A 13,714-nucleotide genomic window follows, 5' to 3' on the forward strand; every position below is an offset into this window, starting at 1 on the left:
ATACATACTCCACACACACGAGCCAATCACAAAACACGGACTCACCCCCCCCTAACAGCGTTGCACTCGGCAGATCAACAATCGGCACTACATCTACAGTAAGGGTCTGCAAAAAAAAAACGGTCTCCAGGCCCGGACCCAATCTCTGCCCACACACATATACACAACATACACAACGCCCCGACACACACACACACACACAACGTCCAGCCCGTTGGTGTCACCAGCGCGACGATCGAGCAAAACAAGTAGCACAGCAGTTCACAGACACTGGCTGCACAACCCGCTATGTGCATGCGGCATATGCAGGTAGCCGTATACGCGAGAGACATGGAGTCATGACCGGAGCCATACGGCTTGTCTTCCGCACCTCTCCACTCGTCTGCTGTTTGAGGCGAGAGTTGAGTCTGTGTAGGACACATGCGGCCTAAGTGTGAACCATGCTCTCTTTCCTTTCTCCCGGTTACTGCTTGGGATGAGGCACAGTGCGTGGTTAGAGGCGAGGCGAGGCGGGGGCATGGGCGTGGGGGGGGGGGCATGACTACTATGACTACTGTTGGTGGTGGTGGTGGTGGTGTTGACGTCTGCGGCGTTACATGTCTCAAGGCGTGCACAGGTTTTGGGAAAACAAAGAAAGATGGGGAGGGGGGAAGAGTGCGGGGCGCTGAGGGGTAGAGAGTATCCATGTGCGATTATAGGGGGTCTTGAACAGCCCTCATGGGGTGTCGTGTTTATGAATGTAATATGACATTTCAGAAATCTAGACTTGATGTTTCTCTGTCCAAACATGGTTTTCCATCGTCTATACATACACATGGTGAGTGTGCTGCAGGGCACTTCTCAACTTCAGTCTGCTTGAAACAAAAGCACCCGCTACGAAGGTTGAAACGCGCTTGCAGTCTCAACACCCACAAAGCGACACTGTCTTAGCACGGATATAGCGCACACAAACGAGACATTGCGTCATCATCCTTCTCTCCCTCTCTCCCGGTACCCAGACTGCCCATCTGACAGGGACGAAAAGCGAGGAGCTCTAGTCTCTAGTTTCACTCATCAGCTACTGGCGGGCTCCGTACGACGGTGGGAATCAAAAGCGATCGGCAGACAAGCTCCCCACATGTGGGTTGCGGGGGATGACTTGCGTGTCTCGGCTAGGACGGCAATCGTTGCCACACACTCCGCCTACATGCATACATGCAGATGCAGATGCTAGACTGATGGTGGGCGAGGTCATGGGTGTAGACGGACGCCATGTCGTGTTACCTGGAGACTAGTGTGGGAATCGTGCTTTGAGCCATGGTGGAAACAAGAGAAAAATGGTGGTTGTATTGATGGCCAAGCTACACAGACAGGTAGCGTGGTTGGAAGCACGTGTATGGCCTACATTAACTCAGTTTCCACCTTGCTGCGATGCATCCGGTCATGCCCATTCCGGCTATCTGCAGCATCTGTCAGGCTGTTATCTCTTCGTATCCCCTTATGGCTCTTGCATGTGCCGTATTCATGTGCACTCTGGCATGTCTAGTTCCGTTTCTTGATCCCACACAAGTCTTGTCCTTGTGTATCTCGCGCACATCATGATGCTTGGCGTCTCTTCCATGTAAGCGGCCAACGCTGCCGAACAACTGCAAAAAACGCATGATAAGACTAGGCCAGAATACGATCGTCGGCTAGATCGGATTTATAACAAGGTGCAAAACTAGGATTCGTAAAGTCGGCGTGAGCTCGGCTACCGGTATATAACCGGATCACAGGTGGCCAGACGGCCTAAGCCCTTGATCGCATGGGCATTATACCGCTCCTCACGGCTTTCCTTGGTTTTGGGTCGACGATGATTGCGCTGTCGTTGCAACACTAGAGCTATCACTGTCGTCACTGAATCCCAGATTCTTAAACGAGTCGGGAGCCATTAGATTCCTGCAGCCAAAAGTACAGTGAGCCAAATAACCCTTTCAAAAATGCCTTGAATAGCACAAATTGTGTTTGTAGGGTCGGCGGGAGCGGTCCACGTACCGGTCCATGCGGCAAGATAGATATGATTTGGAAAGGTCGCGGCATTCGGGGTCGTTACTCCCACGGTGGGATTTGATACATCGCAAATACGACATCATGATATGTTTGCACTCTCCTGAATGAGGTGTCAGAGATTGGAGGTATGTATAGAGGTAACAGGTAAAGGAGTGGGTACGAGGTTCGGGGAAGACAAAGTGGGCGTACCATCATGGTCAAGTGGAAATGAGCCCCGTTCAGGCCTGTACAGTACTTAGCGCGTGAATTGTCGAATATAACAAATTTCGTCGTATTCTTTTAGTGATTTTTTTGTCACTGGCAAGTGAAGAGCGCATTGGGGTGGGTGAACCTACGGACTTGGCTTCTGGACCTTTTGTCCCAAGCCCGCTCCACCAAATGTACTCATAATGACAGTCTATGCGTGCGACAATATCTCCAGGCTATCTCAAGGACCGTCTTTGGTGCTGTCAAGGTGCAATCGCTATGCGGAAAGATGTGTACTGGTGGTGGAGTGAGCTTTGAATAAACTCAGCGCTATGGACTGGTTGGTGGTCGGTGCGCTCGAGCGCTTGCAACCTCGGGATGACGTGCGTTACGCATTCGGGCCGCATCAAAGGTCAACGCCATTCTACCAGAAGCGATGCGAATCATCCGTTGAGAATATATTGCTTACGGGCCTTGGCCCCGGAAGTCCGATACTATGCTATTTACATCTCACATAGCAAAGGTGTAAACCTCATTTTGCTCGCCATCAAACCCAGTTCTAAATGCTTCTTTTGTCCATTATGTGAAGTCGCTAGATATGGTACCGCAAATACCGCAATACCAATTACAGGATCTTCAAACAACGACTTAAGCAAACTCGGATATATGTAGGGCGCCTTAATATGCTATACAAGCCCATAGTGTGATGAGCGGAAATCAGTTTGGCTGAACAAGGCCCTCTACCAATGCCGTGCAATAACCAACCACCCCCTTTCTTTGACCGCATTAAAAAGCGCTGCTACCCTCTTCCGCTTGATCCCCTCTCTAGCAGAAACATCCTCGATTGCATGCTTGCCGTCCAAGTGCCTCAAGAGCATTGGCCAGCTTTCTCTTAGTTCTTTGCCCGTGATGCCGCCAAACCCGCCGTCCGTTTGCTTTGGTGGGCTTGGGTGTGCAGACTCAATGGCAGATTCTTCAAAGGTCTGCGCAATCTTGTCAAGCCAGCGTGCCTCGAGAGAGGATGCTTTTTGGGGCGAAAGTATGGTAGTGTGGGTAAAAGACGAGGGGTCCTGAGGCACCGGCATTTCCAGAGGCGAAGTCGGAGAGACTATCGAATTGCGAGACGGTGAGGGAGAAGTAGGCTTCAAGTGCAGCGGCGAGGGCCGATGCGGCTTGATTTCTCGCAAGCCAATATGCGAGGGTGATTCGGCTCGCTGCGACGAGTTGAGCGCAATCGTTGTTCGTTGGCTACTTGTACTTCCAGCGTCCGACCCTGTGCGTGCAGAAGAGCTGCGTGTCATTGCCGCGGACGTCAGTCGTGGACTCAAAATTGTACTGTTTTCCATTTCTTCTTCCCCGTCTCTTCTAGTGCGTCGTAACGGTGACGACGTCCTGAGGGAACTCAGTGACAACAGACTACTGCGTTTGCCGGAAAGCAAGCTCTCTGCGTTGGAATCGTTGTCGCCGAGCATTTCTTTACGCGCTTCTTCGGCTTTCTTTATCCGCTCCTCGCGTTCCATCTCCGTCGCAACTTGAGCCTTGATCTCGGGTGTTACACGCACCCAAGCAAATGTTCGCAGCTGTGTCACCCAGCCCCCACGCATAAGCCAAGCTAGAATGTCCATGTAGGCTTCGCGATGCTCAGCTGTGGGTATGAAACTCCTGTACGGCCGAGGCGTACCAGACAGCATGCTCAGTATCTTGGGCAAGGTAGGCAAGGTTGGAAAGCGTTGCGCATAGGCAGCAATGGCCGCAGGGAGAACGGTCATGTCGGCGTTTGGACTAACAATGTACGTGTCACGCGGTGACAGGGGCGCAATCAGGCGCGCGCGTCGCCAATACACGAGATGGCTTGCTATGTACTCCATGTCGTGCGCTGAGATGTTGTGTCTCTTTGAGATTTTCAGCAGTGACTTTGTCGGTATGATGTTGCGGATGTAAAAGGCGATGGCGGCAGCATTGCCTGTTGCATCTCCACCGAGGTCTTTGATCAGGACTTCTGCATCCTCGAGAAGCAGCAAAGCAGCATGCTGTGTCATGGGAGCCTCGTCATCCTCCAAGACGACGTTTGACGTAGTCAGCCATAGGCCCGGCATCTGTGGTTCGATTGCAGTGGGCAGATACGGCGTCGAATCAGCTTGTGGTATTTGAAACGACGTATTAAAGGTAGCATCAAAGTGGATATGGGCAATCTTGTCGTGCGATATTGCGTCGAACATGATTGCGATAGACTTGGCAAGGGGGGATGTGTTGACAATCTTGCGCCAGGTCGCGGTGAGGGACTCGTTGGTTTCCTTTGCTCGCTGCTTAATGTCGATGATGCGCTTCGACTCTTTCCAGACATACTGGAAGCGTGCCTCTTCGTACTTGAGCGCCTTGGCATACTTGCGCGTCACGTTGTCATACATTTCCTTGACGCGTTGCTGGTACTCGAGCACGGGGGGATTGAGCACAAAGACAACATTGAACATGGTCATGTCGGGATTGTTATCGTGCGTGGTCGAGTTACTTCGAGTGTCGGACCCAGCTTCTGACGGGGCTGCTGATGGTCCACTGGACATGGAGTCGTGTCCATAGCCTGGCTCAAAGCCCTCTGGATAGACGAATGGCTCGGGAACCGGTTTCGGCGGGGCTTTGGGAGAATCAGCCCCATCATCTTCGTCCACGATGGTCAGATTCTTGACGAGGTCACCGTCTTGGAGCTTGTCCTTGTCGGATCGCTTCTTCTTCTTCCGTTTGAGCTTCTTCCACAGGCCGTCTTCTCTTACAAACATTGGAGCGCCAACAAAGACGATGCTCTCGACGCCCAGCTCGAAGCGCCGCTTGTTGTAGTCCTTGCTTGGGCTCAACATCTTCTCCAGCGCATCCGTCTTGAAGCCCAACACGGTGTCCCAGTCATAGTCGCCGCCCTTTCGTCTGCGCCCATTGCCGCTGCTTTCGTCGCCGTCCTCGGTATCCTCCTCGTCGATTGTCTCGTGCTTGCCCCATACGCCGGCCCCAAGCTTGGACTTGTCGCTCACACGGCCCGTCAAAGCCCTCCCCGATCCGCGGCCGCCGCTAGTGCGGCTTCCTATCTCGACATCATTGTCGTCTTCCGAGTCGGTGCTGCTGTCCCAATCGCTGTCGGAGCTGCGCGAATCGACGCTTGCCGTTGACGCGTCGTGGCGGAACCAAGCTGGGTCTTTGGCGGCAGCGAGGGCAGCAGCGGATGGCGACAGGGGAGGGTAGTGGAAGACGAGACGGGGACCAAGCGAGCGCGACTTGGTGACGAGAAGAATGGCGTGAAGGTTGGACGCGGGTGGCAGGGGGACAGCCATTGGGTGGATGGAGGCATCGACAGGTGCAGGGTGCGGGGAAAGAAGCTGCGGAGGCCCCGGGAGATCTAGCCCGAATAGGTACCTCTCTGGCTAGGTGTACTTACTGTACCTACATACAAGTACGGGTACGCAGCCACTAGACGCCCGTCTCTAGGCTCGCATGCAATAAAATGCCTGACTTTACCTACTACTCAATGTTCTGTGCAAATGGTGCACCGCCACATGAACGCGAGCAACAGACGCGGTGAGTGTACATGGTAAGAGCTGGCGACCCTTTGCGCATAACATGGCTTACCGAGATTGCGTGGGGGCATTGGCAAGAGGTCTTTACAAGCACAATTCCAGCATGTGACAAGACAAGAGTTCCGGATGCCTTCGTACGAGGTGCAATGGGAGCATTGCCACAGTTGGGATCAGTAAGTGGTGGTGGTAGTGGTGTTGGTACAACGGCAGCGCCGACGGGCCAATGGCAGGGCAGGCATTTGCCGAGGTCGGCACCAGAAGAGGCGCGAGTCTCCGAGTCTCCACCGACGGGCCAAAGGCGCCAAGGAGGCATCGCCACCGAGCCGCAGCATCGTGGCTAGTCATGCAACCTCGACCGTACTGGCCCTGGTACACGCAGCCTGCATTCTGCCCATACACGGTCGTCATCGCAGCCCACGCCTCTCCCCACAAATTTAGCTTTGTGCCACTCGCCCCGAGCATGCCATCCCAACACCGATGCGCCTTCGCGTCTGCTGCCTGGTAGCAGTATCGTAACGTCAATGCCCACGCCCCAACCATTCAGCTACCACACGAGACCAGCCACCTCCTCTCAATCGCGTACCCGTCGTCTCTTCACAACATCGCTACGTCCGTTCTCGCCAAACATGCCTTTGCGCATCTAGCGTCTCGCACATGCTCCAGCCTCCGCCGTTAGTCCACCCCTCGACGTGGAGCCCGACGACGCACCAACACACGCATCACCAACAGCGAATCACAGCCCTTTCGTTCTCTTCTCGACCGAGGCATCTTGGTACCAAGCATCTATAGGGTCCCAACGTATGAGAAAAATATTACTCGGAACGCGCCAAGAGCCCCATTGTCGTCTAACCTGTCACTTGGTCAAAGTGGTATGACACTGGTTGTCTTTCCCTGCTCCTCGTCCCTCGTAGATAAGGCCTCGATACTCGCCCCTTCTGCCTCTTGCAACCAATTTTTTTCAACGTCGTCTATACCCCTTCTTCTCCTTCACACCTACTTTGTCCTGACACTTGACTTCTCTTTTGCCTTGGAACCGCTATAATGAAGACCGAACCGATCCCTGGTCCTCCAGGCCTGCCCCTTGTTGGCAATATTGCAGACATTGACGCAACCAACCCTATACAATCAATGTGCAACTTGACCTTGAAATATGGTAAGCCGCTGTCCCAGGACCCTCCCCACACCATCCCAGTGTGTATTTCCAACATACGTCATGACTACGACCAACATGTCATCACCTTGATTGAATCCATGACTTCCCAAGTGGTGCCAGGCGATACACGACGCTGATTCCGGTGCCTCTGAGCAGCTTGCTGACCATTTCAGGCCCAATATGGAAGTTTTACCTTGGCGGCGAGCGTATTGTTGTTGCAAATCAAGCTCACATGGATGAGGTCTGTAACGAAGAGCGTTTCTCCAAAATTATAGCAGCATCCTTGGAGCAAGTGCGTAACGGAGTACATGATGGCCTCTTCACATCATACGGGCCCCAGGAGAAGAACTGGGGTATCGCACATCGTGTGCTGCTACCACAGCTTGGTCCACTTGCTATTCGCAACATGTTCGACGAGATGCATGACATCGCCTCTCAGCTCGTCATGAAGTGGGCAAGACACGGAGCTGAACACACCATTCACGTCACCGATGACTTTACTCGATTGACACTGGACACAATCGCTTTGTGTGCCATGGATTATCGCTTCAACTCGTATTACTACCAACGCATGCATCCCTTTGTTGATGCCATGGCCGACTTCTTGAAGACAAGTGGAGACCGAGCAAGAAGAGACCCTATCTCGCAGATGTTCTATGGTGCTGAGACTCAAAAATACTGGAAAGATATCGATTTGCTGCGCAAGACTAGTCTGGATGTTATCAAGACAAGGAGAGAGAATCCTACAAACAAGAAGGATCTGCTCAATGGTATGCTCAACGGTGTAGACCCAAAGACGGGCGAGAAAATGAATGCAAGTCAAACACTCCCAGAGTTGTCATCGTCATTTGACTAACACCAACAGGACGATAATGTTATCGACAACATGATCACTTTCTTAATCGCTGGCCACGAAACCACATCAGGTCTACTTTCCTTTACATTCTACTTCCTCTTGAAGAATCCGGAAGCGTACAACAAGGCACAACAAGAGGTGGACCAAGTGATCGGCAAGGGCCCGATCACGATTGATCACTTGACAAAGCTTCCATACCTCAATGCTGTGCTCCGAGAGAGCCTACGCCTACAGCCCACTGCCCCTTCTATTGGCCTAACTGCCAAAGAGGATACTACCATCGGCGGCAAATACCCTGTCAAAGCAGGCGTCCCCCTTGTTGCACTACTTCCAATGGTAAGATAGTATCGTCCACGTGCGTGTTTGAACATGGCTAATCCACTTGCGCTAGATCCATCGTGATCCTGTTGCATATGGTGAAGATGCAGAGGAATTCCGCCCAGAACGGATGCTCGATGCAGAGTTTGAGCGACGCAATGAACAATTTCCCAATTGCTGGAAGCCTTTCGGCAACGGTATGAGAGCCTGCATCGGCAGACCCTTTGCCTGGCAAGAGGCTCTCCTGGTCCTTGCTATTCTCCTGCAAAATTTCAACTTCTCCATGGAGGACGCGTCGTACCAGCTCCAGATCAAGCAAACCCTTACTATCAAGCCAAAGGACTTTTACATGCGCGCACATCTCCGGAGCGGCATTACTGCTACCTCGCTTGAGCGATCTCTGTCATCAACGGCCATGAGCAAGCCACCTCCATCCGACGGCGCACCTGCCACAAAGCAGCAATCTGCCAGTGGCAAGCCCATATCAATTTACTATGGTTCCAATACTGGTACTTGCGAAGCTCTTGCTAATCGGCTGGCAAGCGATGCAGCCAACCATGGGTTTAGGGCGGATGTAGTGAACACGCTGGACACGGCTCGTGACAATATTCCAGCAGATGAGCCCGTCGTTGTTATAGCAGCTTCCTACGAAGGAGCACCTGCTGACAATGCCGCGCACTTTGTCAACTGGGTCGGCTCGTTAAAGGGCAATGAACTTGAGAATGTCTCCTATGCTGTCTTCGGATGCGGTCATCGCGATTGGGCCAAGACTTTCCACAAGGTCCCCAAGTACCTCGACACTGTCTTTGAGGAACGAGGCGCGACCAGGTTGGTCAACATGGGCGGCACTGACGCCGCGTCCGGAGACATCTTTACTGATTTTGAGACTTGGGAAGATCAAGTCCTATGGCCTGCTTTGCGCGAGAAATACGGTTCTGCAGAGGCCGACGGCGATGGCTCATTGGAGACTTTGCTGGACATTGAAGTTACCGCACCAAGGTCGTCGACGCTTCGCCAAGATGTTCGCGAGGCTCGCGTCGAGGAGACTGAGGTTCTTTCGACCTCTGATGCTGACGAGAAAAGGCATATCGAAATCAGCCTCCCATCCAATATGGCGTATTCCGCGGGTGATTACCTAGCAGTACTACCCCTCAACCCCAAGGAGAATGTGCATCGTGCTATGAGGTACTTTGGCCTCCCTTGGGATGCCATGCTGACCATCACTTCTGCTGGTCCGACCACACTACCAACCAACACGTCCATTAGCGCTGTCGACGTCCTTTCAGCGTATGTGGAACTTGCTCAACCCGCCAGCAAGCGCAATGTTCACGCTCTTCTCGAAAGCACCCGAGATGAGACCGAAAAGAAGGAGCTCGCTCGTCTCGCGGATGAAGCCTTCAGCTCCGACATCACTGCAAAGCGTGTATCTGTCCTAGATCTGCTGGAGCGTTTCCCATCCACCAAGCTACCCCTTGGAGTCTTCCTGAAGATGCAACCACCCATGCGCGTCCGACAATACTCTATTTCCTCTTCGCCGCTCTGGAACTCGAACCACGTCACCTTGACGTATTCAGTTGTCAACCGGCCCGCCCTGAGTGGGCAAGGACGCTACGTGGGTGTCGCGACAAACTATCTCGCGCAGCTCGCGCCAGGCGACAAGCTCCACGTCAGTGTGCGCCCTTCGCATCAGGCATTCCACCTTCCCAAAGACGCTCAGAGCGTACCTGTAATCATGATTGCAGCAGGCACAGGCATGGCGCCCTTCCGAGGCTTCATTCAAGAGCGTGCTGCACAGCTAGCCGCTGGTCGCAAGCTGGCTCCTGCTATCCTTTTCTACGGCTGCCGCTCTCCTGCGACCGATCTCCTCTACAAGGACTTGCTCAAGCGGTGGGAGGAAATGGGTGCCGTCTCGCTTCGCTTTGCCTTCTCGCGTCAATCCGACGAGTCGCACGACTGCAAGTATGTCCAGGACCGCATCTATCACGACCGCGCCGATGTTGTCGAGCAGTTCGAAGCAGGCGCCAAAGTGTTCGTGTGTGGATCGCGTGATGTGGGCGAAGGCGTGCAGGAAGTGCTGATTAGGATTGCAAAGGAGAGATTACTTGAAAAGGAGGGTAGGGAGGTGGATGATATGAGGGCGAGGTCGTGGTTTGAGGGCTTGCGTAATGAGCGTTTTGCTACGGATGTTTTTGATTGAGAGCCTCTGTTGTAGGCTTTTCGGAAGTCTCCATGCTAGAATGGTAGGACAGGAGGACTATAGTACTGTCTTTTTAATATGAATTTCTTCTCTCCTATATTATAATCGCGGAGCCCACTCTCTTCTAAATTAACGATTGCAATGTTTGAAGATGAAGTATTCTCCAGGTATAGATTTCACTACGCCTACCTCCCCTTGATTCTAGATACATCTATATGGGATTGAGCATGAACGCTATATATTAGTTCCTCCAGCCAGCGCAAGAACAGACACGGATTTTGAAGAAATTATGCCTGAGTTACCGCTTATTCCCTCCAGTTATGAAGGAAGTTCTAAATCGACCTTTAACTAAGAAAAAGGTGTACGAATGAATACCTAAGCCATCCTGTCAACGCTTGAAAACTGTGTCCATCATACCGTCAGTATATGGACCACTTCAATGAGTCGAAGTGTAGAACCTACTTCCAAGTTCAAGCCGCTTGCATACATGCCATATTTTGGCTTTGGACAGGAAATCAAACGGTGTATCAATTTCATGAAGAGAACGTGACAGCAGTGTCGGTGAAAATTTTCTTGGTTTTCATAAAATTTGATATCTTTCTCTGCATATATATGTAATATCTTCTTACCCAGCTGCGAGACAGTTGGATGTATTATCAATAGCACCTCTGAGTTACACGTTGACATTAAGTCGTGCGTTGGTGCAAATTCACAGGGAACGCCCATATCTTGAACGAATCCAGACCACTGTGTACCTGAATTCATCTTTTCACCTCAGTGATGCTTATGTATTCTTTGGTATGCCTGGGTGATTGATTTCATCTAGTGGAGGACTTAATAAAAAACTTGGTTTCTCGCTCTACTTTGAAACTAGAGCTCTGATCCAGTCAATCAAATTGGAAAAAGAGCTGAATTGGACGGGTTCGAAGGCAGTGACCGCCAAAAGCCTTAATATACAGCCTACATCTATTTTGTGGCTGAGCGGTTACACTGGTGACTGTGGAGAGTTTCACTATCTGATATTATACACCAAGAGACGTTTGTATACGAGAGGAAGGACTAGTATTCTACACGACTCTGCAAACTTGGATTATACGAAGGTCTACTTGCATCCGCTCCTTCTTTGACTTCTCGTCACAATGCGATAACTCACATGATCAATTCACATTATCACTCATCTGGCACTAACATTGCAATAGGGATACTTTCGTATAATCCTGTGTTTGGGACTTAGAGCTGCTATAGTTGCTGCTAGACCTCTCTTAAACGAGAGCTCTATCAACTGTCTTTTCACCCGCGATACTATGGCCAATCCTGGGTGGGTAATAGCACACATGAATGCCCTTAAGCTGTTACTATCAGCGTTTGGTTAAGGATAAAATTGTGTCAGACACTCCTGCAATTGATCGTATTCTTATTTATCCGCACTTTTGTTATACTTACTTTTCTCATGTAACTTAATATATTACTTGACGCAACGGAATACTGTGATGGGCTGGCTCTGTGCATTTGTTTTTTGAAGGCATAAAAAATCTTTCAATATATTTGATTTACAAAAACCCTGTTTCTAAACCTACTCGTGCGGCTTTTATACGTACTTTCCCTTGCAAGAAGCTGTTGTAGCTACTCGAGTAACAGTGTAAACAGAGAGTAGAACTTCTGTATCGTTACCGCTCAATTACTTCATCCACATTCTCCTCTATCATCAAGGTAGACCTCGACCAATAGTATCAGATGTCACTCACGCACTATTCTTGATCCATCCTTGCACTTCATTACATCCTCTCTAACATGTAAGCCTTAAAAACTCGATATCGCTGTCGCGCTTGCGATCGGCATTTCAGCACTCGTCCCACACATTTCTCGAATCCTCCACTCACCTACACCAAACCCTCTGGACTATTGTATAGTGTCAGCAGAAATGACAAGCTGCTAATGCAATCATCTTCTTCTTTGATCGCCTCTTTGTTTCAGTACATTTTACACACTTGGTGTGCTGTGAGAATGAACGATTGTTCGTACACTAAGAAGTATCGCTGAGTGGCATTGATTCCTACCACCTACCTGGCTTGTCTGGATCCTGCAAGCTAGTATTTGAAGCTTTCATCGATGGGTTGCTGCCTTGGAAGCAGGCGCTTTAAATATTACGTACTTCATCAGTAGATGCTGTCAAGCCAGCGAAGGCTGATCAGGTGTCGATAAAGTTACGGAATGTCATCACCGCCTTCCTTAGTAAGCTGAGTAGCAGCAATTCGATGAAGAATACACCGTTAGTCCGGCTGAGCATGTCAGTACGGCAAATGTATAGCGTTATTGTGGTGGGAATTGCCTAAATAATGAACAAATGATTCTGACAGTCGTGCTTAACGTACTCTCACACTCGATATATCAGATCACGCTTGGCGTCTTTGAAGGGCATGGTAAAGATATCTTGTGAAATCTAGCGCGAGCTGTGACTGCTAGGAAAGAGGTAACATTACATGACAATCATGTGATCTTGGGGATGTGTAGCTAGAACCCTTCCTCTGAGAGTTCACCAGTCCTACACGAATAGGAGCAAAGCGTATCCCCGGTACGGGGAATCTTGAATCAAAACCACTGGAAGGCGTTACTTGGTTCCCATTTCTTTTAATTGAGCGGATAAAAAACTCCTTACGCCTGCCTCTTCTCCAAACAAAAGGCGAGTCCCTTGGCTCAAAGCGCTGTTTTCTCCGTCTCGTGATAGATAGAGTGTTCTTCGCCTATCCTCCTCATTGGCCCCTGAACTAATCAGAAAATTTCTTGTGTGTGAACTTGTTCCTTGGATTATGAATGAATAGCAAGGGTGCTGAAAATCAAGCACATGTCCACAACTGGGTATCTGTGGCTTGCGCACTACCAGTTCACATCGCCACGCACCGGGTATACTCAGGGTCGTGCTTATGATTCAGAAGTAAACGTGTACATTTTCGTCGTTCCAGGCACCCAGGAGCTCATATATGACCAGGAAACGTACCTCGGCATACCAGAATGAGGCCTTGATACCTACAATCTTCCCACTCTTCACCAGCGAGAGTAGCCACACTTCCGTCCTTCCAATACGGGGTAGCTGCTAAGCACGCCTTTCTAAAGCTTGATCAGTCTTAGCTAGTGGAAGAATGTTTGAGCAAGGCACAGGAGGCTGTTCACTCTATGCTTCGAGTGAAAAGTATCATGTACTTGCTCAACTATCAATTACATGTTGAACAAGCAACAAGCTGATATTCAAATTATCAGCGTCGTAAATACCCAATACCTCGCAAGGTGGGCTACATACCAAGCAACCATTTGACCACACAGTATATACACCTAAAGTTCCCTAGACGACTTCGGTCCACCCATCCGATCCCATCTCGATCCCAGGATGCACCCCCTGTCCTTGTCACGACATTGCAAAA

The 13,714-nt window shown here is 50.7% G+C and overlaps 2 protein-coding genes across 2 annotated transcripts; one reads left to right on the top strand and one right to left on the bottom strand.

Annotated features, from left to right (window-relative positions):
- Window positions 1–1,322: 1,322 nt before the first annotated feature.
- Window positions 1,323–5,531, bottom strand: SETTUDRAFT_173654 (uncharacterized protein; the record flags this gene model as incomplete). Its single annotated transcript, XM_008032038.1, has 3 exons — window positions 1,323–1,917; window positions 2,014–2,128; window positions 3,071–5,531. 3 exons carry the CDS (start codon window positions 5,529–5,531, stop codon window positions 1,803–1,805), a joined length of 2,691 nt encoding a protein of 896 aa, XP_008030229.1. The 3' UTR covers window positions 1,323–1,802.
- A 1,239-nt stretch (window positions 5,532–6,770) lies between these two features.
- SETTUDRAFT_165428 (uncharacterized protein) lies at window positions 6,771–10,388 on the top strand. Its single transcript, XM_008032039.1, has 4 exons — window positions 6,771–6,927; window positions 7,101–7,741; window positions 7,793–8,119; window positions 8,175–10,388. The coding sequence occupies exons 1-4, from the start codon at window positions 6,816–6,818 to the stop codon at window positions 10,296–10,298; spliced, it is 3,204 nt and encodes a 1,067-aa protein (XP_008030230.1). The 5' UTR covers window positions 6,771–6,815; the 3' UTR covers window positions 10,299–10,388.
- The last annotated feature ends 3,326 nt before the right edge of the window (window positions 10,389–13,714 follow it).

Source organism: Exserohilum turcica (genome assembly GCF_000359705.1).
Source record: "Exserohilum turcica Et28A unplaced genomic scaffold SETTUscaffold_7, whole genome shotgun sequence".
Classification (NCBI taxonomy): domain Eukaryota; kingdom Fungi; phylum Ascomycota; class Dothideomycetes; order Pleosporales; family Pleosporaceae; genus Exserohilum; species Exserohilum turcicum.

Excerpts from the sequence above, each read along its gene's own strand:
- SETTUDRAFT_165428 (XM_008032039.1), top strand. The coding sequence starts at position 6,816 with ATGAAGACCGAACCGATCCCTGGTCCTCCAGGCCTGCCCCTTGTTGGC. Across the intron at positions 6,928-7,100 it reads CAACTTGACCTTGAAATATG|GCCCAATATGGAAGTTTTAC; the intron begins GTAAGCCGCTGT and ends TGACCATTTCAG. Across the intron at positions 8,120-8,174 it reads TTGTTGCACTACTTCCAATG|ATCCATCGTGATCCTGTTGC; the intron begins GTAAGATAGTAT and ends CACTTGCGCTAG.